Here is a 26675-nt window from a genome sequence, read left to right on the forward strand (position 1 = left end):
ACCTTTCGGAGACGCTAGTTCTCACATCCGTTCCTGGGCTTCGTTCTGCCGCTACCCTGCAAGGATCGTGTCTCGGTTCTCCCCACACCATCATCCAGGTCAGTGTAACCTTCTCAGTCTGTGGTTACTTCCTGGTTTACGTGAGGATAACCAATCCATCTTGTCTCTTCTCAGTGCGGCGATCAGAGGCCCTCCTGCTACGCTTAGCATTCTCAACGCTGTTCAATAAAGACAAGTTAACTGTCGACTCCTGTGTTTGGGTTGAAATTTCGGGTCCGCAATCTGACTCTTGTCAATTTGGTTTTACATGGTGCTTTACTGATAACCAACCACCAATCAGCTGGGTCTGCAGGATAAATAACCATAGACTTGTATGTAAATGATTGCGTAATGCAAAAGGGGGTTTACTTGAAACTCTGTGAAGTTTTTGAGATTAGAGTTGTTTAAGGAAGTTATCTTGAATGTCTGTTTGGAAATAATCTGTTTCTCCAAACTGAGGTCATTCAAAGAACTTAAGGTAAGAAATTATTTATTACCTCTCCAAAGAAGCCCACTTACAAGCTTGAATTATCCCAATAAAAGGAAAAATAAAAATACATTTTCAGTGAATTTCTGCATAATGCAAAAGCTATCGGCTAGATGAAGTGTAAAATATGAATACAATATAAATATTATATATTGCACAGCTCAAATGAATAATTATAGTATGAATATTCATCATTATGCAGCATCCATCTTTTTTCCTGAAGGCCCACACTGCAACAAATGTGTGTATTTGTTTTATCTAAGGTTAATTCAAAGTGGTACCTCAACAGAAAGGTGTGTTGCAGGTGTGTTTGTGAGTAAGTTGATGATTTACACGTCCTGTAACCCTCGTCATTTTATGGATTTTCAGAGCACTGTTCGAGTGCTTTCTTCTAGGCAATCAGTCTTCATGCAATAAATAAAAATGACAAATTACAGAGTAATTTCCCAAACACCTGTCAAGCCAAGAATAGCACAAGTATTGTGTATAAAAAATGTAGCTGTCTTCTGTAATACCATCTTTGAATGATCCTCATCACAGTTGAACCAAAGTTGGTTTTGTCCTGGCTCTTCTGCTTTCAATTTTCCCCCAATAAACAGAAATCATTCAACCAGATTGTTTTGGTTTCGTAGTGCCTCTCTGATGCAGCGCGTCCTTTCCAATCCTATTTTATTTGATACCAATCACAGGCCTGTCAGGAGCATGCTGTTCCTTCCTTGTGTTGTGGAAGCAGCAGCAGAAACTGTTTTTAATGAAGAGAAAAACAAGTAAAAGATTGCAAAGGATAAACCGCATGAATGACGGATTGATTTTTGTTGCCACCTGGTTGGGATTCTTGTAAATGAACATCTACAGCAATTTATCATTTTGCTTCTTTTTGCACATGCCTAATGCCAGGTTTTGTACATCATTGCATCATTTAACCACTCTCAGCCTTTCACTGAACATCTGTTTTCCGACCTGATATCTCAGTGTATCAGTATGTTGATATTAAAAGGTTAATTGGAAGGGGTGCATCTTTTGTGACCTTAAGTGTTTTGCAATAAATTCACATAAATTATATTTCTGATTATCAGTTACTCATTGAATCCATAATTAATTATAGTCTTCGGAGCAAGAGGGGTTTTCATAACTTGTGACATTTCACACTGCAGCTGTCTGCTTCTCTGCTGTCGGGTGCAACAGATGCAGTTTGAGGTGTTTTCTGGTGCAAATTACAGCCATGAGGTTAACGGAAAGAATCAGTAAATACCATATTAGTGGCCTGCTTTAAAATTGACCAAATAAAAGACCAAATGTCTTTTTCTTGTATTACCCCTATCCCATAGTCCTTAAATTGAAATCTCAGGGAGTATTAGTTAAATATATATTTATACAAAATGAGACTTTCTTCAAGAAGCTGATACATAATCAACTGTTTGTCCTTTTACAGAAACTAGACACTCCACAAACTCATGTGCTACCATCTTATTTCAACAATCAGTGAAAGAATCGACCAGTAATTACTATTTTGTAAGATAAATTTCAGGTTCATAAGCGTGACTCTGGTTACTGTTTTTTTGGATTTCTGGGATGCATGCTTCAAAAAGGTTTTTATGTTAGCTTAACTTTGATGAATCCACTCCTGCAGTCACGGCAAAGGATTCAGTAGATTCAAATAGGTTTATTGTCACTGAGAGCTCCACAATGAAATTTGGTTTGGCGTCTCAAGAGAAAAGCAGCAGCGCAAAATTAAAACAAAACAACCAGACAGCATATTTTAAAACAGCAAACAAAGCGATATAAGACAGCAAATAGTAAGAAATAAAAGTGAAAATGAATGGGCATTTAAAGAAGGAATGCTGTTATAGCAGCGGCAGTCATTTATATTGCACATATAAAGCAGTTTAGACTATATTGCACATATTAGTGACTGTCAAATGAGTTTGTGTGTATGGACAGATGAATGTTATAGACCTCACGCTTCTGTTTAACTACTTTCCATCTCCAAATGTTACCAATAAAAAGAAAAAACTTTGCACTTAAGAGCCACCTATTTCTACAGTCTTTTGTCAACCCCTGGGAAATCTATGAACAGCTTTTATTCCTGAAGGCATTTGAACAAAAACCCTTCTGTGTGTCAATGTGTCCTCACCGTTTAGCAACTTTTTTATTTCCTCTGTGCTCTGGGATGACGCAGAGAAAATGATGAAAATATAAAAGATAATAGCATGCTTTAGAAAGGCAAACATTAGAAGAAAAACATAGAACAAAAACACAAAGAGACGCAGAATGTTTTGATGAAGCCACTTGTATCAGATATTCTTGGTCATTTTATATTTCCAAACAGTAAATAAGGAATAACATAACTTGGCAGTCATTCAGACAATAACTTCTTTTGGCATTGCAAACATATTTTCAAACAGGGAGGATATTTTCCTTTATACTCTCTTTGTGTCCTGATGCGGCAGCTCAGTCTTTTCAGGAGCTAAAATTAAGACATGCTTTTGGCCGTAAATAATGTCGTGATTGGCAGGGAATTGTGTGGCTCAAAGCGCAGTAAATATGTCTGCATGACTCATTTGCACACCCCTCCCGAAATTTTGCACTCTGACAATGAAACACCCGTAAATACAACTTGGCCAAGTACTAAGATTACTGTAATTTTGCACTGCACTCAGATAACAAAACAGAATGTCACACAATTATTTGAGGAGTGATGTAGCAACAGGTGCAAAGTCTTGATAAATCTGCCCCTACATGGCTTTTAGGCTGCTGGGTTCAGGTCTTATTGGTTTTGGTTCATGGCAGAAAAATGGCAGAAGCTGTAAAGATTCAGATAGGGAAAATAGTTAATTTTATTTATTTATTTTTTTAACTCTGTGAAAGCCTTGGGTAGCTACTGCCATGGTAGTTGAAATATATAGATGTTAAGATTGGAAACAGCTTCATATTTTAAAGAGACTTTGTTGGTGAGGTCATGTTGCCTTTAAGTTAGACTTGAAACATGAATGGCTGGATTTTTATCCTCCCATTTACAGGTAATTAAATAAAACTGTAAAAATATAAACTTCACTTTACCTTTTTTATCTTTGTACATGTCCTTGACTGGCAAACACACCATCTAACCTGTAAGCACATCGCTTAAACTGCTCTAATGGAGCTCAGATGAGTTGTTTTTGAAAACATGTTGCAATCTCCAGAGCCTGAAGCAACACCGGATCATTTTCCTCTATCAGACTGATGAAATGAAAACATCAGCTATCATTTAGAAACATGATAAAGACTCTTTTAAACGGGGGCTGCGGAAAAAGTAGGTGGAGGAAGACCTCTGATTAACAAAGTGTGTTGGAGTTTTACACAGCAGGTGATCAACACTGCTAATGAGGGATGGATTCGGAATGAGATGAAGGTCAGATTCACTTTGTGCCTGTGCAAATGTAATTACAACTAACCATTCATCGTGCAAAGGTTTGGCTTTCCGTGAGCCCTTGAAAAGTGGCGCCCTGTTTAGAAGTAAGTTGTTGAAAAGAGCAAAGCTTTAATCATCCCCTATATCACAGTTGTAATGAGATTTAACACATTATGGTTCATACGAAAGGCCAAACATTATTACAACAAAAAACTTCGAGTGGAAGCCAGGAGAACATCATCTCTCATCAGCTAACAGCAAACTGTGAAATCATTTGTTTGATTGTCTGGCAACCAACCGCCGAGCTCAGCAACAACAACACAGAGCCTTACAGTCAATTCTCAATCACTTTGAAATAAACCTTCGTTTTTCTGAGTCTTCTCTGTCTGCAGCACACACCTGCCTTCCCTACCATGTCAGTGATTTACGGAAAAAAAGCAAAGTAAGAGATGTCTGTGGTTGAGTTTGATAATCCTTTTACTGCAGATGTGAATAATAACAGCTCTGAGATTTATTATTGATGTTCACCAAACCTGCCTATTTGATTCAGAATCAGTATAAAGTTTTCTCTTTTTGAATAGATCGTATGGAGCTGACAGAGTTTATATTCTGTAAGAATAAAAAAGTTCTGGGTCCCTAATGTAACAACAACTTGGCTCTCATCACAGAGCTGGTTTTAATTCTTTATCCAGGTGTTTAAAAGTAATGGCAATACAGAATAATCCTAATTTTATGACAGAATATGTAGCAGTTTGTACTTTGATTTTTGTGTTTCTTAAAAGGCTTGCAAGTAATATGTGTAATAGGTCTTGCAGGGAAAATTCCACCTTACTTGGTGCTTAGTTTACAGAAATACAAACATTAGCAGCTGAGATGGTTATAAAGTTCATACGAGTTAATCTGGACCTCGATAATCACTGTGTCCATATGGGTCCCTGTGCATCAGTTCAGTATTCTGAGGGAATCACCTCCTCTTGTAGAAAACAGAAGAGGATATAAATCCATGATAATAAAAAGATAGAGTGGGTTGCCAATAGTCCTAAAGGTTGTGACACCCAGGTGCATCAAAAAGTGTAAATTTTATGATCTAAAACTCTTGCACATGACCAGAAAGCATTTATATCGCTTAAAGGATGTTTTATTGGATGTATTTGTGGTCTAGAATGGTGAAAGTATTTGGTAATGATTATAACTTTAGGAAAAAAAATACAATCTGTAAAATCTGTGTTGGCAATGGTTCAAAAGCTTAATGTCAAATGTATCTTATGTATATTAGTTGATTTGGTCAAACCTTTATCAAATCAGTTTACTGACACTGATGTTATAATGTTCCTGAATAGAGATGGATCAAATTATTATTTCTTGTGCAACATGAGAATTCATGCACTGACTCCAAATATCAGCATTTTAATATTACAATAAAACACTTACAGTGATTCCCTGCTTCCTGCACTACTTCTTAGTTGCTTGTTGGGTATTTAAACATGAATGAAGGACACTTCAGCAAAAGTTGAAAAAATAGAAGCCAATTTTAATTTTTTTTTTATTGTAAACTGATTTCAGAATGTTCTGGGTTTTTTTCTAACAAAATGGACATTTTTATTGCAAGTTTGATGGTGGAATGACAACAAGTAAGTTGGTAAATTAAGAGGGAAATTCTACACTTTACTTTTTCATGGAGATTTGTATTTCAGCTATTAGTGTATTGTATCATTTTAAGTAATTTATAATAATCACATAATAATCTGTATGGGGACATCCACAGTATTGTGGGCCCTGTGGATCCTCATTGTTAATTTCTTTAAATTCCCACCCTTATTTCTGATGTTGTCTAATAAGAACTCTTTTTTTTTTTTTTTTTTGCTGAAAATGTATTTAAACTGAATGATGACCATACTGACAGTCAAGTGTTCTTTTCAAACATTTGGTAAATAATTAGAAACTAATGAACTAAAACATATTCAGCTCTGATATAGCACTTTGAGGCAACAAAAGAGTAAACAGTTGCTTACATTTTGTTGCTTTTGACAGCTAATGTTCTGTTTAAAAGAAAATAGTTTCATTCTATAGTGAGGAATATTTGCTTTCGTTTGATTATATTGTTGGAAATTGATTAATTATAATTTTGTTTATTAATAAAAAGGAGAGAAAGGTTTAAACAGTTTGTCATGTGTTTGCCTCATTGTGTATAAGATAAGGTGATTTGCATTTTCTGTATAAGAAAAATGGGATTTGAGCAGCATCTTATAACTCCTTTTTGTACATATTCACTAAAGCTAAACAGAAGGCTGAGTTTGTTATAATCCTTCTTCTATTCAGTCTGTGGGGGTATGAAGCAGGAGGTTTGTAAGCCTAGTGATTATGGTGCCTATTTAGTTGAACTTCTGCCAAAAAAAAGCTGAAGCGCACCCATGTCTGGGCAGATAGCAGCTCTTAAGAGGCACAGGAGTCAGCAGTGCATTGGTTTTACCTGTCGAGACTCTCATTGTGTCAAAAACGCAGCAGAGAGGAAAGTTAGAAGAACCAAAAAGGCCAAAGAGCAAGAAAAAGAAAGGAATAAAGAGTTCTTTGACAAGTGCAGCCTCGATTGTTAAAATCAACTCTCTATGCTCGATCAGTTTCTTTGAAGTGATTCTCGGTGGAAAAGGTTGGTCAGGCACCTGGGTTTCAAGACGGGTCCCCCGCGCAAAATGTGCCCCTCCTGTTTGTCTTCCCCGTTGTCTAATTACACAGTTTTTCTCTCAAACGGCTCCAGTTGAGCTTCAGCAAACATCCTTTCACATCAGAGTACTTAACCCTGGTGTCAGTACTCTCTTCGGGAGACAGTTTCAGTGGGTTTTCGCTCCATCTTACAAGCTCATTTCAGAAGTTTGTTTTTAAATCAATTTGTTCCACTACACAGTACCATGACCTACAGCTCTGGCCAGTGAGTCAAACCTGGACTCCTTCTAGCTCTCGATCTCACTGGCAAGACCTTGTCTCAGTCACACAGATGGTGGTTTTCAAATAATTGAAGGCGTGAAAGGAGAAAGAGAACAACTGGAATTACAATCAGGGGCAAAGAGGCAAAGCAGCTAAAACTATTGCATCCATAATGTTGCTTGTTTATTTATTCAGTATTCTTTTATTAGTAACATTGAATTAGCTTAACTCAGTGCTGTCTCATCAGCATGTGCAGACTGCTTATGTCCTGTTAACATAAGTATTCAGACCATTTGTTGTGACACTTCATGAAACAATGATGCTCCTTTTATCAGTTGGCCTTAACCTGCTTCTGATTGGAGTCTATTTGCGTCTGACTGAATTTATTAAACAAAACAGGCAGAATCAAACAACTGTCTGCTTAAGGTTTAAGAATACTTATGTAGATTAAATATTTTACTTCCTATTTCTTTAAATAAATGTGCTTAATATATAACAAAATAAACTGTAATATTGCTTGATGTGTGGGTTTCAACGTAACCACCCTATGAGGTCTGTGCACAGTCTTTGTGCTGCATCAAAAACACAAATGTTTAATGCAGGTTTAACTGTTTAGGTTGAGGTGCATTTAAATACACTATTTTGCATCTGTTCTCATGATTGTATCTCACAACTATGAATTAAATTAGAATGTAGCTCTCAGAAACATGGAAATAGGGACCCTCTGAAATAAGAGAAAACCCTTCATAGTTCAATTGTGGAACACTAAATCATATTGGGAGGAAAACCGTGCATACATTTCATGCAAATTCCAAACATTTCAGTTAAATAAAATCAGTAAACCTATCTGTAAAGTGTTAAGACCTGTGGTCATCAAGTTCTTTCATGTAAAAGGATGTGACAGGATTACTTATGTACCCCGAAACCAGCAGCTTTGATGTTTTGAACACGGTGGTGATTCATACTTGTCTCTTGATCCGTGTGGACCACTGTGGCGGTTTTATCAGCTATTATGCATATTATATGCAGCAAGGCTGTCTCTCTGAACTTAAAATGCGGTATTGGGGGGCTTTGCTGTTACCTTTGCTGCCTTTTTATACCTTTCTGATGAGCAGAAGCAGCATGAATTACTACTATCTAATTTAGCAGAAGCAAAGCCCACAGTGCCAGTTCTTTAATAATTCAGCTGAAGTACAAAAAGTTTTTTGCCATTTTCTCCCAGCTCTCTTCAGCAAAAGCATAAAAGAAAAGAAGCCGATAATATCAATACACAGCAAAATATCACAACTTGTCTGTGTGGATGATGGATGGAAACATACCTGGTGCACCTGAAGCCATATGTCTATGTGTCAACACCTAAATTCTTCTCATCTGTCTCATTTTTAGGTATGGAGACATGGTACCAAAGACGATTGCTGGGAAGATCTTTGGCTCCATCTGCTCCCTGAGCGGAGTGCTGGTGATTGCGCTGCCTGTCCCCGTCATCGTGTCTAACTTCAGTCGCATCTACCACCAGAATCAGAGAGCAGACAAACGACGTGCTCAGAAGGTAAACGCTATGTCTTTGTTTGCTTAAACCAGGAAACTCAGAGGTTAAATACGAGTTACGTGTGTGTTGGAGTATGTGCACATACACCGACATGTTACGTGATTATTAGGTCTTGATTTTCAAAAGGCCAAAAAGGCACAGGATCATGAGATGTTATTGAGTTAATGAGGAGAAATATAGGGATGAAATTTTCAGTAAAAATGTCAAGTTGGTTGATGGGATGGTTGTGTCTTAGAAACCCTTTTATGGTCTTTTTTATACTTGAGTGATTAGATGTCAGTGCATTAAATTATGATGATTACAGAGAAGTTTTTTTTCATTGAAATTATAGATGAAGCAGCTTTTAAAAGAGAATGATGGTGAAAATGATTGACCCCAATTAGAAATTTTACAATTTTATTACAAGTCTTTGTCCTTCAGCTTACTTCATCTTTTTAGCACCATGACACACACAGGAAATTTGTTGCCCTTCAGATAAGCATTAATTTAATAATCTTAACCATCCACAGTCCTTCTCTAGCTTTTTTTTTTCTTAGACACACAGACAGACACACACTCCAGTTCCAAGTACCAAATGTTAGCCAGCCACTCACCACAGTCTCCCTGTAGGCTTGACCTTTCTGCAGGGCTGCATAAGAGTGGTATTAAGTTAGAGAGCAGCCACTGATAGCTAATTGAGGAGGGGAACGTCTGATTTGAATCCACAGAGCTGAGTGGGGTTCTAACAAATGCACTGATTTAAATCCCTTCAAACATAATGCAGTGACCTCCCTGACACCTCCCTGCTGTCTCGCATGGCTCCAATCAAGGTTCAGTTCAAAGTGAAACACAACCAACTAGCAGCAAACTAGTTTAGATATTACAGGCTGCTTGTTTCCTGTTGGTAGTCTTTTTCACCCGCCCCTGACGGGAGAAGGAAGATGAATATGCTTTTTGCCTGTGTGTGTGTTTTCTGTCTGTCTGTGACCACAATATTCCATGCATCACTGGACGGAACTTGATAAAACTTGCAGAAAGTGCATCTTAGAGCTGATTAACCTTTGGAGTCAAGGCCAACACAGCCAACTAACCTTAAAAATCACTAAAAATGGCTATAAAGATATTGACCTAAAATGTTGTGGTAGTAGCTCAGACTGATTCACAATTCATGTTATGTAAAGTAAAACCAAATGCAGCTAAGGTAACATAACAATCCAAATGTTTTCAACAATGTCATTCATGCATGCACACTAACTTTGTGCTGCAGAAACCAAATGGAGATCAGAGGTATTTTTACTGACATGTTGCTATATCCTGATTCTGTCACATCTTTGATTGTGTGCTAGATTGATTAACAAACAGAAGGAAATTGTAAAAATTAATTTAAAAAAAGAGAGAGAGCAGCAGTTATTTTGGAGAAATCTTTAGTTGAGCTAATAATGTTCTATTTTTGTTTTGTGATATTTCTTATGTGGATGTTCTCACCATGGTGCGGCATGAATTTTTCAGTGTTTCAGTGGGAAAAAATACAAGCAGATAAAAAAATGTTTAATAAAAAAATACCCAGAGTAGCACAGACAGGGCCTCAATTTCCTTTACCCACAGTCCAGAGGAATACGTTTGAAGCATTGTTAATTCTAAATTGGCTGCTCTGTCTCTTTGTATTAAGGCATGTGATAAACTCTGATAACCAGGGTTTCTTTTCACTTCCTGTCCAGGGTCAGCTTGGATATACCCTCATATGTGAATGGATGAATGTGGTCTTTTTAATGAGTCCTCTCTCACTAGAAAGCTCAACATTTAGAGGCTGGGTTTGTTTTTTTAAAGCAGCATTGACTTCCTTAAAATGTTTAAACTGCCATAGCATAAAGGTTTAGTGATTTTTTTTCTGTTTTCAGAAACTGAGTATACACTATACACATGTATGTTTTAGTACTTTGGGCATGGTGTATGATTATCTAGTAAATACCCACTACTTCTAAATGTTACCAGGTCACTAGTATGTTACTGGGCTTTAGTGATCTATTTCTATTCACAAATGTGCAAAAATCCGCCTTCAATGAACATTTTCTTTTTCCTATGGCATCATTTTTAAAACTAAACAAGAGGACAGAAAAAAGGGAAGTGAGATCTATTATGTACAGTATTAACCCTGCTCATCTGTTCCACCACCATCTATTAGTGCATCTCTCCTAGCCTCCCTTTCTTCTCTAGATCTCATTTGTCTTCATTCTTCTCTACCAACACACTGCTTCAGGCCCCTGTTACAATTATGTAGTCATTTGGGAGTTTCATTTTACAAAAAGGGTCTTTTTATGTACCAAGCGCTGCCTTTCAGTCCCAAAATATAAAGCAGAAAATCCTAATTTCATTTAATGATAGTCATTGTCTAGCCGCTCCTACAGCGTCTCTTCTTCAGTTTCAGTAACCTGCAGAGAGATTAACAAGCCACAGAAACAAACCCTGATACTTGTGCCCCTAAATCACTGATGAGTTAAAAAAATGCAGGATAAAAAAAATGGGTTCTTCTTTTATTCATGCATAAATCAGCTGTGCAGCAGTCACCATCAGAGTGATGGTGAGTGTCGAGGCAGTAAATGGATTGAGGTCACACTGGTAATGGGACAGCAAAGTCAAGTGGAACTACACAGAAACCTGGCAGGTTGTTGAGCACGAAAAAATAAAATAAAATAAATAGACCATAGACGTGAGGGCAAAACCAGAAGATTATAGGACGTTGAGGAAAAGAGAGAAAAAGTTTGGACAAAAGGGAAGAAGATGAGGACATAAAGAAGACGGCAGAAAGCAAAGAGAAGATTGTCTGATGGAGAGTAGTCAGATTGAGTAGTTTCAAGGCTCACTTTTCAGAGGTAAACAATTTGATCCCTTTTGTGCAGCATTCTAGCCCAACTGTTCGACTTTAGGTAGTTATACAGTTCAGACTTCATTTGTGCAGCAAACCAGGAGCAGAGAATAAATAAAATCACCAGAAAGCATCATATCAGAGAGCCGGAGAGGCTTATACAGAACAAACTGTGGACTAATTTACCTAAAAAAGCTTCCCAAGCCATAATATATGTCTTCATCACCCTTCGGGGAGCATTTAATCTCTGAGATGAAATGAGGATCTTGAACTTAAAGTGATTTGTGAGGTTTGAGCTGAAATTTGTCCCACTTTACTTGTAATCATTATCGGTTTAAGAAAAGTGGCTGTTTTTTATGTATCAATTAAGTTTTTTTCATATTTTTAAAGGAAGCATTAGATATTGCAACTATAAAAGTCTCAGTATATTGTTATTATTATCATTAGTAGTAGTAGTAGTGGTGGTGGTGATGATAGTAATAGTACTACTGCTAGTAGTACTAATACATTCCATATGTTTACATATTTGAATGAATAATTTACCTAACTTGTCTTTCTTTCCCATTTTAACGTCTAATAGCAACAACAAGATTGTAATNGGGGGGGGGGGGACTGCAAATAAGAACCAGATATCAAGCTGTTAGGGGAAAAGATAAAAGTTGACTGTAAAATTTTGCTTGATCAAAGATCTGACAAAAAGATGAATGAGACTGTGTCAACGACTAATCAGCAGCTGCTTCTGTTGCCAGTAGCAACCTCTACCGGTGATGATAGAAGGATGATAGTTTAAAAATGAAAAGTTTCCTTAAACTCACATAACCAAAGAAATTATATAACATTATGTTCCCTATTTTGTAGGCAAAGCATGAAACACATTGAAGTCCTTACTTCTGTATAAACCTTTAGTGACAATAAAGAGCCACACTGACCTTCATGAAACATTCAGTATGGTGACCTCAGTCGCTTTATGTGATTTGAGTCCTGTTGTTCTGCAATATTTACTCCTGAAACATGTTCTGAAAGCAATAGTCACCAGCTGAGTTCAGATGTATTCTTTTTAGTAGGAATTTTATGATTGACAGAAATTTTGTTTTTAAGGTTACAGGTTTTTTTGTTTGTTTGTTTGTTTGACAGCCAATAATTTGACAATATAATTTGCTGTCTCGACAATTTTGCAAGCATTTCTAACTTCCTTTAAATAAAGACATGATACGGTATTTCAGTGTTCATTTGAGGAAGAAACCATTGAAGGGAGTTTCTGGTTGACCCTTCTAAAATATCTTCATCAACCTTTGTTGGGCTGCCTTTTAAACACTGATGCCTGAGAACTTTGAAATAAATATTTCTGAGACTAAACAGACTTTTACATAGAAGGCAGGATGCTCAGCAGAACATCTGAGAATCCAACTGCAGGGTTCCCGCACTTACAAAAAGATCAGAATTAATTTTTCTTTCATTTTAGTCTCCTTTTCAAGTCGTGCTTTGATCAATAAGAAAAGCAGTCTGCACCTAACACTGATTTCACTTCCAAATTCTTTCACGTTTCAGCGCTACTTACAGAGAAAGGAAAAAAGCAGTGATTCTTTTTTACACTTTTATCTCACATACTGCACACAAATACGCAACTGTTATTACCGCAGCTCTGGTTTTAGAACTCCTCGCACCTTCACAGGTATCTAGAGTCTGACTGACAACTTTTGAAGCATCAAAACTAATCCCATTACCTTTGATTCACGTCTGGGAAGCAGATATCACTCCGTCTGTCTCCTGTTTGCGAAATACATTTACAGGGAAAGGCTAGAGCTGCTAGACAAGGTTAAAGAAATCACTCACCTCGTGTGTCCACAAGCCGTCGAGGCAGTCGTCCTAATATCCTCTTCAGTTTAAAAAAATAGCCAATTCAATTTCTCTCTCATTTTCTGACTTTGCTTTATTCTGTTATCGCAGCTGCAGATAAAACAGTTTTACCTTTTGGCCTCAGAAAGAAGTTGCGGCTTGTCTGAAAAGTTAAACACAAGGCAAAAGTTTTCTTTCTTACTTTCACTGGTAAAAGTAAATGTTGCCAAACAAATCTATTCATCAATGTAGTGAATGAAAACAATTAATGATGATTTAAATCAATCTTCGTTAGTAATTGTGTTTAAATTTTACCACAATTTCTTTATTTTTATAGCAGTGTTTTTGTGTAGTTTGAGATTTAAGTTGATTATTCCATTATTCATGGTCCTTATAAATTTAAAACCTGATTTATTCCTGATTTACTAACTTCAACTCATTTGTCCCCCATGGTTCCAAATCAGATTTTAAAAAGCAATATAAATTTAAATATATATCCATCAAAGGTCTTAAGGAAAGATAAAACAAGTCTAACCTCAATTTTCACTCTCACCTGATACTATGTGCAGGAGGATGTAGGACTGTCCTACTACTAAAACATCTAATGCATTTGAGATTTTGATACAGACTTTCCATCAGTTTTCTGAATTTGCACCTTTCCAGACTTTGCAGGTTTTGTTGATGGACTACCACAAGGCATCTCAACTTGGCTGACCTTGGCTGACCTCACGTCACAAAATGTAGGACCCATGCAGGGCCTGTTCACACACACAACAATCTACAAGAAACTGTGCCTGTGGCAGTAATGGACTTCTGGAAGTTGTGACTTTCCTCTGTATTTGCTAAAATACATGATTCAGAAATGTGAAACATAGAGTCGGATACATTGTATCTGTTGAAATATTTCCCCAAAATAAAAGTTTGATCAAGTCACAGTCTTTATTTCATAACCTGGCCTGTTGTCAAAAACAGATTTAGAAAATCCAAAGATCAAACGTTTTAATGGATGGTTTTTTTTTTTCTTAAGGTTTACCATCTTTATCCAAAAAAGGTTAAAAACAAAAACAACTGGACTTCTATTCTGTAGTTGAAGACGTTTCACTTCTCATCCGAGGAGCTTTCTCCAATTTAGTTTTTGCACTGAGACTGTTTGAATAAATAAATACTCATCATTTTCATTTTTGTCCAGATTTAAGCAATGCCTACTTGTGTGTCTTTGGTCTAAAGCTTTTATACACGGGTTGAACTAGGGAACTGAATTGTTGGAGTTGATTATTTAAACATTTTGGACAATTGTGTGCTTTTAAATGTGTGGCTATAGTTTAGAAAAGGCTCTGTTCCATCATAGCAATAGCCCTGAGGACAAAGCCAACTCCACACGGAAATGGCTTACAGAATTTGCTGTTAAGAAACTTTTTTTTAGCCAGCACAGAGCAATGCCATCCAAACACGTTTTGTAGAAATCCAGCCTCAGCATCCAGCATCATCACTGCTCTTGGTGAGATGGCAGCTAATCTCTGCTGCGAGGCTTCAGTAACTGTGGAAAGCCAAAGCGCGCAGGATGCCAAGGCAGCCACATAAATATGCCCATGTTGTCAAAATGAAAACAATCAAAGTATGGGATCCTGCATGCTTTTAGCTTAATACAGAACTGTAGTTGTTGTGCAGGGAGCACTGCAGTCCGGATTTGAATAAGTTCTCGTCGCACACAAAATATGAAATTAACTTCAGTTCTACAGGAGGTGAAAAATACTACAATGCTTTGGTGATGATGGGCTGTTGCAGTCTTGTCACTGAATGAGGCATTAGTCAAGCTTTGTCACCTCCTGCCCACCTTGTCTGATAATGTGACCTCTTTCTCTTCCCACTCGCAGAAAGCCAGGCTGACCCGGATAAGAATAGCCAAATCCAGCAGCGCCAACGCCTTCCTCCAGGGCAAACGCAACGGACTCATCAACGAACTGCTGGAGCTGACGGTGAGAAAACCTTCTCTTACCCTCTATGACACGCGGACAACAAACTGGATTTGATCAATCCTGGAAAACTGTTTCAGCTGACATCATTAACAATGTTTTGCAATGCCAGCAGATTTTATTTGCATTTTAGACATTGATATCATTACTCTGAGTTAAGCGCCCCTCTCCTAATTATTTCAGTCCATTGCAACTCAGTAGCTCGGAGGCAACAACTTTACGTCTGAAGCACAAACACACACAAGCAAAATGCCAACAATTATTGCCACAATTAACCAAAAGACAATTTAAAAGTAATTTAGAGGCTATAAAAGTGCAGCAGAAGCAGGAGTTGTTAAATTGTTGTTGTTACACGGGGCAGGGTTGATAGCAGAGGAGTTATGTGGATAATTCTCTGTGCCGATATTATCAGTGTAATCACACAAAGTGCTTTTCCTGTTGTTCTTCAGTCTGAGACTTGATTTTACCCGGCTGTGATTTCCCACAGCAAGCCATGAGAAAAGAGGTGGCTTTTACTTGCTTGTTGAGTAGCTTTTTATGACAATTAAATGACCAGCGCATCAAAAGTAATGTGAGAATCTTAAAAAAAAATGCTGCAGAATAGTTAGATAGTGGAGAGAGTGCAAATGTCCTTTAGGAAATTGGCTGTTTTCCCAGGACAGCTTTTTGTTGGGCTCAACAGCTTCTAACTCCAAGCCCATATTTAATTTACTGACAGAACATGATGATTCTCTTATACATAAGAACACAACACTTACAGATTTTAACTTGTCAACCTGTTTCTCCTTGCATATCCTTTTACATATGTGATTATCTACCTGCAAAACATTAGTCAGCATTTTTGTCCATCCCTTTCACTTTTCACTTTTACACTTTGCTTAAAAAAATGTAATCACCATGGAAAAATGTGTTTGGTAATGCATGAGCAAATTGCCCATATCCTTCCCATCCAGCCCATCACTCTTGCTTTCAGTGACACACTCCACTCCTTACAGATGGCTACCAAAATCCATTTGGATCTAATCGAGTCCAGTGTGAAAGCTCATGGGTGTCTGGAAGTGGTTAGAATTATCATATAAATGCCATCTGTGAGTGCTGAGCAACCCTCCTCCCATCCCTCTGCGTCTCTGTGATGAGGCTGCCAGAGTCCTGGTGCATCAAATTACAGTGGTGTCACCGCTGACAGTCAGTCGGAGGCGCTGCATGGGGCCAGGGTGAAAGTGAGTGCAGATTTATAACAAAATGACTGGTTTTCCCACAGCTTAGAGATAGATTAGAAGTTCGCAGCAGGTCTGTTTGCATTTGGGTGATTTAACACTTTGACAGGCACTTATTGGTTACACAAATCAGGAGCTTGTTGTCATAGAGAGATATTTATTGATTATCCTGTCAGGTCCTATGATAACCCCGCCAAGAGGCCATTACAGCTTTATCCCTTTGAATGCTGATACCATAATACTTATTTTTCATATAAAACTGATAGGATTGCCTCTGTGCAAGCATTTTTTTTTCTGATTGCAAGAAAATGAATTGCTCCCCATTCATTTTTTCTACAGTAATGTAAATGGGTCTGTTGTTCATGAAGGTTGTCTGGTTTTAGAAACAACTAAACCAATCAGAACTTTATGAGGAAGGAGAGAGGGAGTTGCAGAAGCCCCTTTAAGACCTGCACTCCTTTCTATTAATCTAATGGCAACCAAACATGTTGGTATTGTCTCTTAATTAAGAGCCTTTTGCTTTTAATGTGACTGCTTTTTGAATTAAATACTTAATCTAACTGCAATTTACTTTTTCTTTGGAGTAACAACAAACTACAAAACCTAATTTTCCCTTTGTGTTTATTAAAATATTGTTCATTTTAGTTCAGTCATATTGAGTTAGATTTTGTATTATTTACTCATTTATTTATGGCTGAATTTTTGTCATAACATTAATGTATAGACTTTCACTGTAGATGTACCTTTTTTGCTTTTTTGTGACCATACTTAAGGCAAGCTTGTGTTGGTTATTGCAGACAGGAAGTCAGCATCAGTTACATGCATCTTTCTGTCTGATTATCTTCAACTTTATTGAATGCCACTCAGTGAAATTACCTAATAACCAAAGCAGCAATCATTTATTCAACCCACTGCGCCTGCATTTGGTGGTTTCATGGCTAAACTTTATGTGCCCATCTGCCGAGCATTAACTGGTCTGCACATATCCAGTGCTTTTTATCATCAGCTAGGTTCTACAACACCTCATTCACTTTTTTTTTACAAACACAGCAAAGGTTGCACACCTGCTGAGCAGTAAATTCACCTGACATTAGAAGCATCCCGTTTCATGTCTTGCCTGAGGCATCTTTATCTGGACCAAACCACCAACTTTGTGATTAATGGACAACCTGCCCAAAAACAAAAGTAATGTGTGAGTTGTTTCGCTTTTTATTTGTTTATGCTGTATTCATTAAAAGCCATTTTACTTTTACTTTTACTCAACTATTGTGTAAAGATGCTTCCACATCTATGTATTTTAAAGTTTGAACCAAGGTCATGAGGACAGCACTGGGTGAGAAAAAACAAAAGTCTGCATGACTGAGATAAGAAAGCTTGGTGCAGGCTCCACCACCACACTGTAAGCAAAGATTATTTTACTGTTCGGGTGATTTGATTTTGATCATGGCTGCTGTCGGTGGTCAGTGTAATTTAGTGAGTAATAAAGTAACATGTGTCTAGTTTGGTTGATGAAACATCCGGCTAATCGCTTTGTTGTGAGCAATCTGTACAGGCTGAAAGAGCTCCAAGAAGAGGTGAGAGATACCCGTGGCCTGTACCGAGAGTCTAATGGCAAACTGAGTCACACGTGGTTGAATCATTCTTATGTTTAAAAGTACAAAGTGAAATGATGACCTGCACATGAGTTTGTGCAACCTTAGTTAGGCAAATATAAAACAGATAGATAGATAGATAGATAGATAGATAGATAGATAGATAGATAGATAGATAGATAGATAGATAGATAGATAGATAGATAGATAGATAGATAGATAGATAGATAGATAGATAGATAGATAGATAGATAGATAGATAGATAATAAACAAAAATGTCTTGAACTCAATAACATTTTGTCCTGTCCCAGTGGCACTTATCCCCATTCCTCTGTTTTTCAGGTTCACCCTAAAAGCTAGTGGTGTCCTGATTCTTTTTAAGATGTAGGGAGAAGGAAAAGTGCTGGGGTTGTCTGGCCCTACAAACTGCGATTTTTTCGAAAGCACACCTCAAACAGGTTGTTACAAAACCATTTTCCCAGGATGTTTAAAACAAAACAAATGAATCCATCATTCATAAAACTAATTAACACCAACCAAGCTAATTAGCATCTGGTGAATGAGAGCTAAATTTGTTTTGCCGTCTATAATACCCCAAACTGATCCACCAGCATTCCCAGGTCTTGAGATTGTTGCTGTTGCTGTTTGTTTTAGTTTCATTTGTGATTTTTTTTTTCTTTGCTGCAGAAACGAAAGAGATGCTTATGCAATAAAGGTCAGAACAATTGAAGACAGAATTATAGATTTCTGCCACACAGTTATGTCTGTTTACATAAAAGGAATTGGTAACAACAGATGATGCTTTATGAGGTAGTGAAGATATCAAGAATTTAGGGATAGAGTACAGGTAAAAATCTGGGGGTAGGCGAAGCACCTGGAAACAGGATAAAACTGAGAGGCTTACCTAAAGATGGGTGCCTTTAAGCCTGTGAACGTAAGAGAGACAAGTTGAGTCATCTGGCAGGAACGATACAAGAAGCCATACGAGATGATGGCCAGGCCTAATGAGGAGGTGGGACATTGGTTATTTTTTCAAGCCTGATTGATTTGGTTCAAGGAGGTTGTTCTGTAAGAGGAAATCTGAGACTTGTTCGACAATCACGCTTTCTGTTTGATTGGAAAGAAAGAAACAGATCAATAGTTTTCAACTTAACCATCATTCAGGAAAGGTTTATTGAGCAGAGGTGCAATCTGAAGACTGTGTTCCTCATAAATATAAATGATAAAATACAGTAAATAGTCGTTGTGCTGTTAAATGTGTTTTTCTTGTTTATTCAAAATGATTTCATTTGTTGTTTTTCTTAGGAGACACATTGAAGATTTAGCATTAAGAGGCTTTATTGTTAGAGAGGTTAACATCATTCTGTTCTTGTTTCAAATGAATTGTGGAAAATTGTTGGTTTTTGTTCATGAAAGTTGGAGACTCTTATTGTAGATCTATGTCTGAATTAAAAGGAATATTCCTCAAACTTTCACCAGATCAGAAAGCATTCTGTTCTGCAGCCCACATCACTTTATTGTTCGTGTTCCTGGAATGTGAATGAAAGTCCTTGGACCGGATTGCCTCTCAGCCAAATCCTCAGAGTAACAATGCACGCTGTGGGAGTTAATTAATTTATTTTCACTTTTCATGTTATTTGGCAATTCTGATTACTTTGAGGCTAAGCTTTATTTGAGGCGCAGTCACAGAAAACAAGTGCTGTTTGGAGACATTTCAATAAGTGGTTTGATAAATTTCAGCATTTTTATTCCCTTGAACTGATGTTTTTCAGACATCAATAACCATTCAGCTGCCTGGAACATCAAAAATACCGCTCAGTGGTAACATCTTAGATAATTAAGTGAGAGAGCTGCCAGTAACATAGCTTTATGTTTTTTTTCTTCAATAAACTGAAAGTGGAAGATATTTGTTGCTTGCTTAAAACCACCAAAAGCTGCCGAGAATAACAGAAAAAAAAAACTGCAGAACAGAAAGTCTGTTTGAAACAAACAGCTGATTTAAAGCTTCACAACAAACAGAAATGCGGTGAATTACACAGCTAATTGGGCAGTAAAGATCTGAAGAAAAACAGCAGAAAATGTTCACTGAGTGAAACCCACAAGTACAAACCACAACAGAGAGGGGGAAAATGGATGACACAAAGCTGAACAAAAAGCATCTCATCAGTGAGTTTTCATTACTGACGATAAAATCCACTTTCACGTTTTATTTCTGTTTTTAAACACCAAAGTGTCCCTGTTAAGAGAATTTAATTTCCAAGGCTATGAAGGGAATTATGTAGTAAAACCTGCTCACTGTGTGTGGTTTTTTTTGTGTGTGTTGTTTTACAGGGTACAGACAACGATGACCAGAAGCTGATAAGGACCATCTCTCTGTTAGAGAGCCAACACCACCACCTGCTGCACTGTCTGGAGAAGACCACTGTGAGGGTGTTTTTCTGTTTTAACTTTATATACTCCTGGTATCTGTATTTATCACCTGAAAAAAAGAGGAATTCATTCACCCCACAGGCTCAAAGTGCTGATAGATGATACAGAACAATATTGCATGAGATTGTGCATATTGTTGTTTTCATGATTTGACCTAAAGGGCTGTAAATCCATTATTTCTCAACAGAAGATGGTTTTAATCTGAAACTCCGGCATGAAAGGTGGCCGGCGATATGCCATTGATCAAGTAGAAAATATGTATTTAAGTGTAAATATCCAAAGAACATTGAAGAACCAAGAGCAATACTGCCTTCTCAACGTGATGATCTTTTTGTGTTTTCTTCCAGTGTAACTTTGTTCAAAGCTTGTGATTGACACAGCGAGTGTACGTAGATCTAAATCAAGACGTGGGGAAGTTTTGCTCCTGTTTGTTTCCTTGTCAGACACGTCTATCACTTTGACAGTGTCGCTTTCCCTTGCATTAAAGCTACGCGTCAACATCAGTCAGAAGCTAAAGGAAAAAAAAAAGAAAAGGGAAACTCTTGGCAGGAAAACTTCAAAATCTTACATGTCAGTTTGACAGTTTTCAGTGAAACAGGGAGGCTGATGGAGGCGGGTTGTGTTGCTCTGCTTTAAAAACTGTTGCTTGTAAACTTACACAACAAATACCAAATCTGTTGTTCATCAAAGATTGGGGCATTTATCAAACATACACCACCATTACTTATGCAACCATGATTACACCCTCATCTGTTCACAGTGTACTTTTAGAGCCATGTGAGCTTAACTAGTTTTTTATGTCGTTTTAAATGCGATTTATACTACAAGTTTGTTTTCATAGGTATTTTAAGTATAATTGTCTGCTCTGTTTCTCTGTTTTGTCCTTATCTCTTCCCCTCAGGCTCACGAGTTTGTTGACGAGCAGATGTACGAGCAGAACTGTTTAGAGACAGCGTTGCAGACCTATCCGTCCCACAGCCCGTCTATAGCCAGCCAAGACAGCCCCGTGGTGAGCTGCTGTGGCTGCGGGGCGAAAAGAAACGCTCCCCTGCCCAACGCCAGCCTGCCCCCTGCCAACCCCATCCCAACACACCACCACCAGGGCCCCCTACAGGAGCTCAGCGCCCTCCACATACAGAGCAGGGACCCCCTGTCTCACACGACCAGGTGACATGCAGCAGAAACACACAAACATGGGAGCATTGCCAGGATGTTGGTTGAGAGGTGCTTAATTTGTAAAGCTTACAGTAAATATGTTTTATTAAAGATCAGCTTCTCGCTGATGGTCATAAAAGCTGCATATGCTGCAAGTTTTTGATGCATTTTTAGGCTGAAAGCCACTGTGACACTTTAAATCCTAAAAATCATGGCCTCCCATATGTAAAGGTGAGTCTACAGATAGAAAAAGACTGATAGTGTACTAATACTTTGCAGCAATAATGTCAAATATTCACTAACTGGTAAGGCATTGTTTGATATTAAAACACAAGAGTCTTAAATTAGTCTGTTCAAGCCATTAAAAGACAAGTTTTGAATAAAACAAGGATTTAAAATTTGTATTTAAGAAAATCTACATTATTATAGGATTCAGGTTCAGTTTTTGTGGTGTAAATAATCACCACAAATGTGACTTAAATAATATATAAATTTAGGGTTAGGTTAACCACATTTGTGTAAAGTGTGTAAATAAAACGGCACTAGAGGGCTGTATTGGACCAATATAATGTGCAGTCTTTTGCATAAATATTATAGATTGTATATAAAAGATGGAGAAATATTAGACTCTATCAATATTATTATTGATGAATAAAGGGATGAATAGAGTCATTCTCATTGTCTCATGAAGTATTTGTCTTTTGAACAAATAGTTTTATGATTTAATGAATTCAGTCTAAAATGATGTGTCATATTTTCTAATAAATTGTATTTTTATGTTTTTGCAATTTAATAAAATAATTTTTTAATCTGAATTATTCAACTTGTCGGATTTGTTTGAGGTGATTGGTCGCTGAAATCTCGTAAAAATCAGCTGCTCTATTTATTAACTTGTCTACAGAGGACACTCATTTAATCACAAACATTTAGTTTCTTTTGCTTCTTTTTTTCTATAACAGCCGTTCAAAACTCAATCTGAAAACTGACGACAGCAACAGAATCAACTGTAAAAGCGGCCGCATCACCACGGCTATCATCAGCCTCCCGACGCCTCCGGCTCTGACCCCGGACGGCGATGGTCTCCACGGGCCGCTGCAGCGGAGGGTGCCGCTGCCTCCAGGCCGCCCGGCCGCCCCGAGCATCCAGACCACAACGAGCTCAGCCGAAACCAACATCGTCAAAGTCTCCGCTTTGTGACTTCCAGGCTGGAGGACGGGACTCAGGAGGACCAAAAAGAAAGAGACGAGGTGGAGGAGGAGGAGGAGGAAGAGGAGGAGGGCGCAGGTAACGCAGCAGTTATCAGAGGATGCACTGTGTCCCCCCCTCAGAGGGTCATCGACAGGAGAGCTGTTCTCCAGAATTATGGAGACACCACTGGTGGACTTCAGACACATGAAGGAAGAATCAAACCCACATCTTTTTGTGTTTGTACTGTAGATACAGAGACTTGCTGCATTTAGTTTCTAACAGCAGTGCCAATGATTCACATCTCCTGCTGTTATAAAAAACATTGTGCATTTAGCAAAAAGGATTAAAAAAAGGATTAAAATGTCACAAAATGCCAGTAAGTTTCAATGAATTCACAGTGAAAAAGGATGTTTGTTGTCTTTAAATATTGAAGAACGATAAAGGTGTGGATTGTGTTTACTGTCATTTTATTGCTCTTGTTTGTGCTGTGTGTTAGACATATGAAAGTTTAAAATAATATTTATATATTTTCTTTACAGCGCCGTTTGAAAGTCACAGAACCTGAAGCTGCTAATTTCATTCATGATATGTTTGGAGACTTAATAATAAACGAGTGCTCTTGTCTTGTCAAAGACTCAAACCAAACTGTGAGTTTTAGTTGCCTCATATTTAAGGTTTTTACTGAACACTGAAGGACTTTCACGTGTGAAACAAAGCAGTCATTCTCAGTGTGACGGTAAAAACAAACAAAAAAAGTTGGCTGGCCACAGTATTACTTGAAAGTAAGGTGTGCTTTGGTCAAAGAATTATGTTGTTATTTTGTATTTATTATTGTACAACTTAAACTGCACATAAAAAGACCAATTATAATAGGGATTTCTTTTTTTCTTCTTCTTCTTGGAGCTCTTTTAGGTGTTTTTAGCAAACGTTTTATCACTCGGTTTCACAAAAGCATCTTTTTTTTCTTTTTGCTTATAACAGTTTTCTTCAGATCAATAGATGATTAACTGAGCAAGTCTCAGCTTCATGACGTGTTACAGGACATACATACGATTTAAAACTATTAACGTAAGAAATACCAGCTAAGATGTTACTTTAAAGACTATGAACATGATGGAATATTGGGTCATTGTGCCCTTAAACTAACATGAGAAGAAGAAAAGAAATCAAAGCACACAAACGGTCCCAACAAAGTCTTGAGGTAGTTTCTCACTAAGCTGTGACTGTTGGTGACCAGCTGGCAAACATGAGGGAGTCTTCAGAATGTCTTGCAACGTTCGCCGAGTTTCTCAACTTCTGCAGAGAGTGCATGTGCGTGTAATCTGTGTAACAAATTTCCTCTCATAGTAGTCACAAAGTTGCCACAAGTAAACCCATCGCAAACCCATCAAATTTGTATCTCCAGTAGGTCTGAAGAGTTCTACAGCTGCATTTTGACATTTGCAAGGAAGCTCTGCTCTGTCAGAAAACATCCAAGGCAAATATCCAGATCTAAAATAACAAGCTGATGATCGTTAATTATTAAAAATAAAAAAAAATGGTTTAAATATTCCTATTTTTACCTCAGTTGTGTACTCCAATAGATAACGTGCAGCTGTCAAAATGGGCACATAGAATACAAGTTTGCAGCCATGCAGATCTTAAAAAGCCACGAATTTCAAAAATCTGCTGCTGAAAACACGACTGCATGGCTCGCTGATCGCTTGGTTGCAAACAGCCTCAATTACGTGAAACTGCAACAGAAAATCCACCTTTTTTCACAGTTTTCCCATAATTCTGAGTCGCTAAATAGTCGCCAACATTCGCAGATCAGTGCGATACCACCTTTAATCTCTGTCGCTTCAGTCGGACAACAGAGGAGAACGGGCAATGTAAAGTTGGTACAGTTTTGTACTTTTGACATAAATATTCTGTGCATAGTAATAAAACAGACTTAAATGTTCTCCTTAAATGTTCTAGTTCAGATGTTCAGATTTTTTCCTTTTCATTACCTCCAAACGAGCCACATGTGTGGATCTCAGGTGAGAACAGACAAACCAAACCTGGCTCTAAAGGGATGCAGGGAGGGGGAGGTTCACAGACACATGTTCATTCAGATATTACTTCATTCCACATCTTCAAACAACAAGAAACTTTAAACACAACCAAGTTGTCTCTTATAACTATAACCACAGTGGTAATGAAACTGTAAAGCCTTAAAAATGACATCGCAAATTTTGAGAAAAAAAAACTTGAAAAGTATTCAGCCAGAGACGAGACGGGACATCTGAATCCCTCCGTGTCTTCATCCTTCTGTTTCTGCTCTGATGTGTTGTCTTTGTGAAACTAGTATAATGGTGTTTATGTTGGAGCCTGAAACTGTTCTTCGGCTGAACTGATGATGAGGTTATAAACATTTTAGTTTAAAAAAAAGAGTTTACGTAAGAATAAGCTACTTTGACAAGACATCCTCAAGGAAAATCCCCTTAACTCCATTAATAAAAGTTTTCAGTTGTGCATGTTGAAACCTTCAATAAATTGAACTTGTTCACCCATGGAGTAAGAATTTCTTAAAGTGATATTATTTAAATCACTGGTTCCCACCGTGGCTCCCAAAATGTCATCTGGGGGACTTGAGATGATCTTCAGTAATGAAAGATGATATTTGTATATTTGTATCATAAATGGAAGACAAAAAACTGTCTTCATGAATGAATAAAATAAGTGTAATTGTTGTTTGTGTTGTTTTAGTTGGCTTAGAGGTGTTTATATGTTTCAGTAGTTGGGGTCACAAGTTTCCTCCTCTGCTGTTTTGTGGGTCAATAAATGAAAACTCTGGGAACCACTGATTTAAATCACAGCAACGGCCGAGCTAAAAGTGTAAGAAAAAGCCAGTCAGTAATCCTTAAAAACTGTTTCACTGAATCTGCTTTACAAAGACCAACTGATCATTTATACTGCTGTTCGAACCGGCCTGTATTTTAAAATGCTCTCTAGTTATCTGTATGAAATAAATGTGTTATTTTTGTGTTTTGGTTGGTTTGTCCTGCTGAAGTGGAAGCTGATGACTGAACTTTGTGTCCTTCTCAGTTTTTGACATGAGGATGTTTTTGCTGCGTTGGTAAAGTTTCTGTTGCATTTCAGTGCTGATTTAAATGTGTTGTGCCAAAAATGGTCATTTATCTCTCTTCTGTTTAAAAAATAATATAAAATATAAATTCTTGTTCTACTTTTCAGAGCATTAAATATCATTTAGATTTTGTTTTCCTGGACACTAATTGTTTCATACTCTGGGTGTCACTTCAGATATGTTGTTTATAACTTAGTATGTTGCCACTCCAACTGTTTTTTTTACACTTTAAGGCTTTTTGCAGCATCATGCACCAACTTTAACAGATTTATTAGGAGAAATCATGTCTCTCACATTAAACTGACTTCTGTTCTATCTGTTACTATAAGATAGATTTACTTTTAAAGACATTGTTTCAGTCTCTTTTCAAAAGTCTTGGCGTTGCTGTTTGTGTTGTTTCTGATCTTTTTACCAGTTCAAACTGAGCTTTTCTGTCTGGTTGATGTGTACAAAAGATTCTGTCGGTTCGTTATATCGACTGTGAGGTGCCAGAGGAAAATTAAAATCTGACACAGCATTCAAACTGTACCTTTGTCCTTTCCTTGATACCAGTGTGTTTACCATCAGCTTCTTTTAAACTCAGTGTAAGGCTGCTTTTACTGGTGCCTGAAAGAAGACGATGTTCTTCAGGGAAAAATAGTTTGTGATTTTTGTTATGCCCGAATGATTCGTAGCTCAGGGTTAAGTGACCTAAACAACCAAAAAGTGTTCAAACCTATAGGTCCATGATCAGGTACTGGGCAGAAAATGAGTAAAAAAACACTTTGAGACACCTTCAGAAAGTTTGAGGAAGCATTACTGTAGACCACTTTAAAAGAATAGAAAAAAAAAGTCAAAAGAAGTTTTTCACATCTATAAGTTTTAGAAGCATTAATAACCTTTGTCATAATTGAATTAAAGCTGAGTAATGTTGTCATTCTGCTTTCTATAAGTGGCTGATCAGC

The 26675-nt window shown here is 37.5% G+C and overlaps 1 protein-coding gene across 2 annotated transcripts in view; it reads left to right on the plus strand.

The window, feature by feature from the left end:
* LOC108231480 (potassium voltage-gated channel subfamily D member 3) overlaps window positions 1-26236 on the plus strand; it is an 86104-nt gene extending 59868 nt beyond the window's left edge. For both annotated transcript variants that reach the window (XM_017408549.3, XM_017408550.3), the window contains exons 3-7: window positions 8226-8388; window positions 14941-15042; window positions 20181-20273; window positions 21181-21446; window positions 22394-26236. In XM_017408549.3, the coding sequence (XP_017264038.1) occupies window positions 8226-8388; window positions 14941-15042; window positions 20181-20273; window positions 21181-21446; window positions 22394-22631 (862 nt within the window). In that variant the 3' untranslated portion in view covers window positions 22632-26236. The remainder of the gene's footprint in view (window positions 1-8225; window positions 8389-14940; window positions 15043-20180; window positions 20274-21180; window positions 21447-22393) is intronic.
* The last annotated feature ends 439 nt before the right edge of the window (window positions 26237-26675 follow it).

The sequence above is a fragment of the Kryptolebias marmoratus genome, linkage group LG4 (genome assembly GCF_001649575.2).
Source record: "Kryptolebias marmoratus isolate JLee-2015 linkage group LG4, ASM164957v2, whole genome shotgun sequence".
Taxonomy (NCBI): Eukaryota; Metazoa; Chordata; class Actinopteri; order Cyprinodontiformes; family Rivulidae; genus Kryptolebias; species Kryptolebias marmoratus.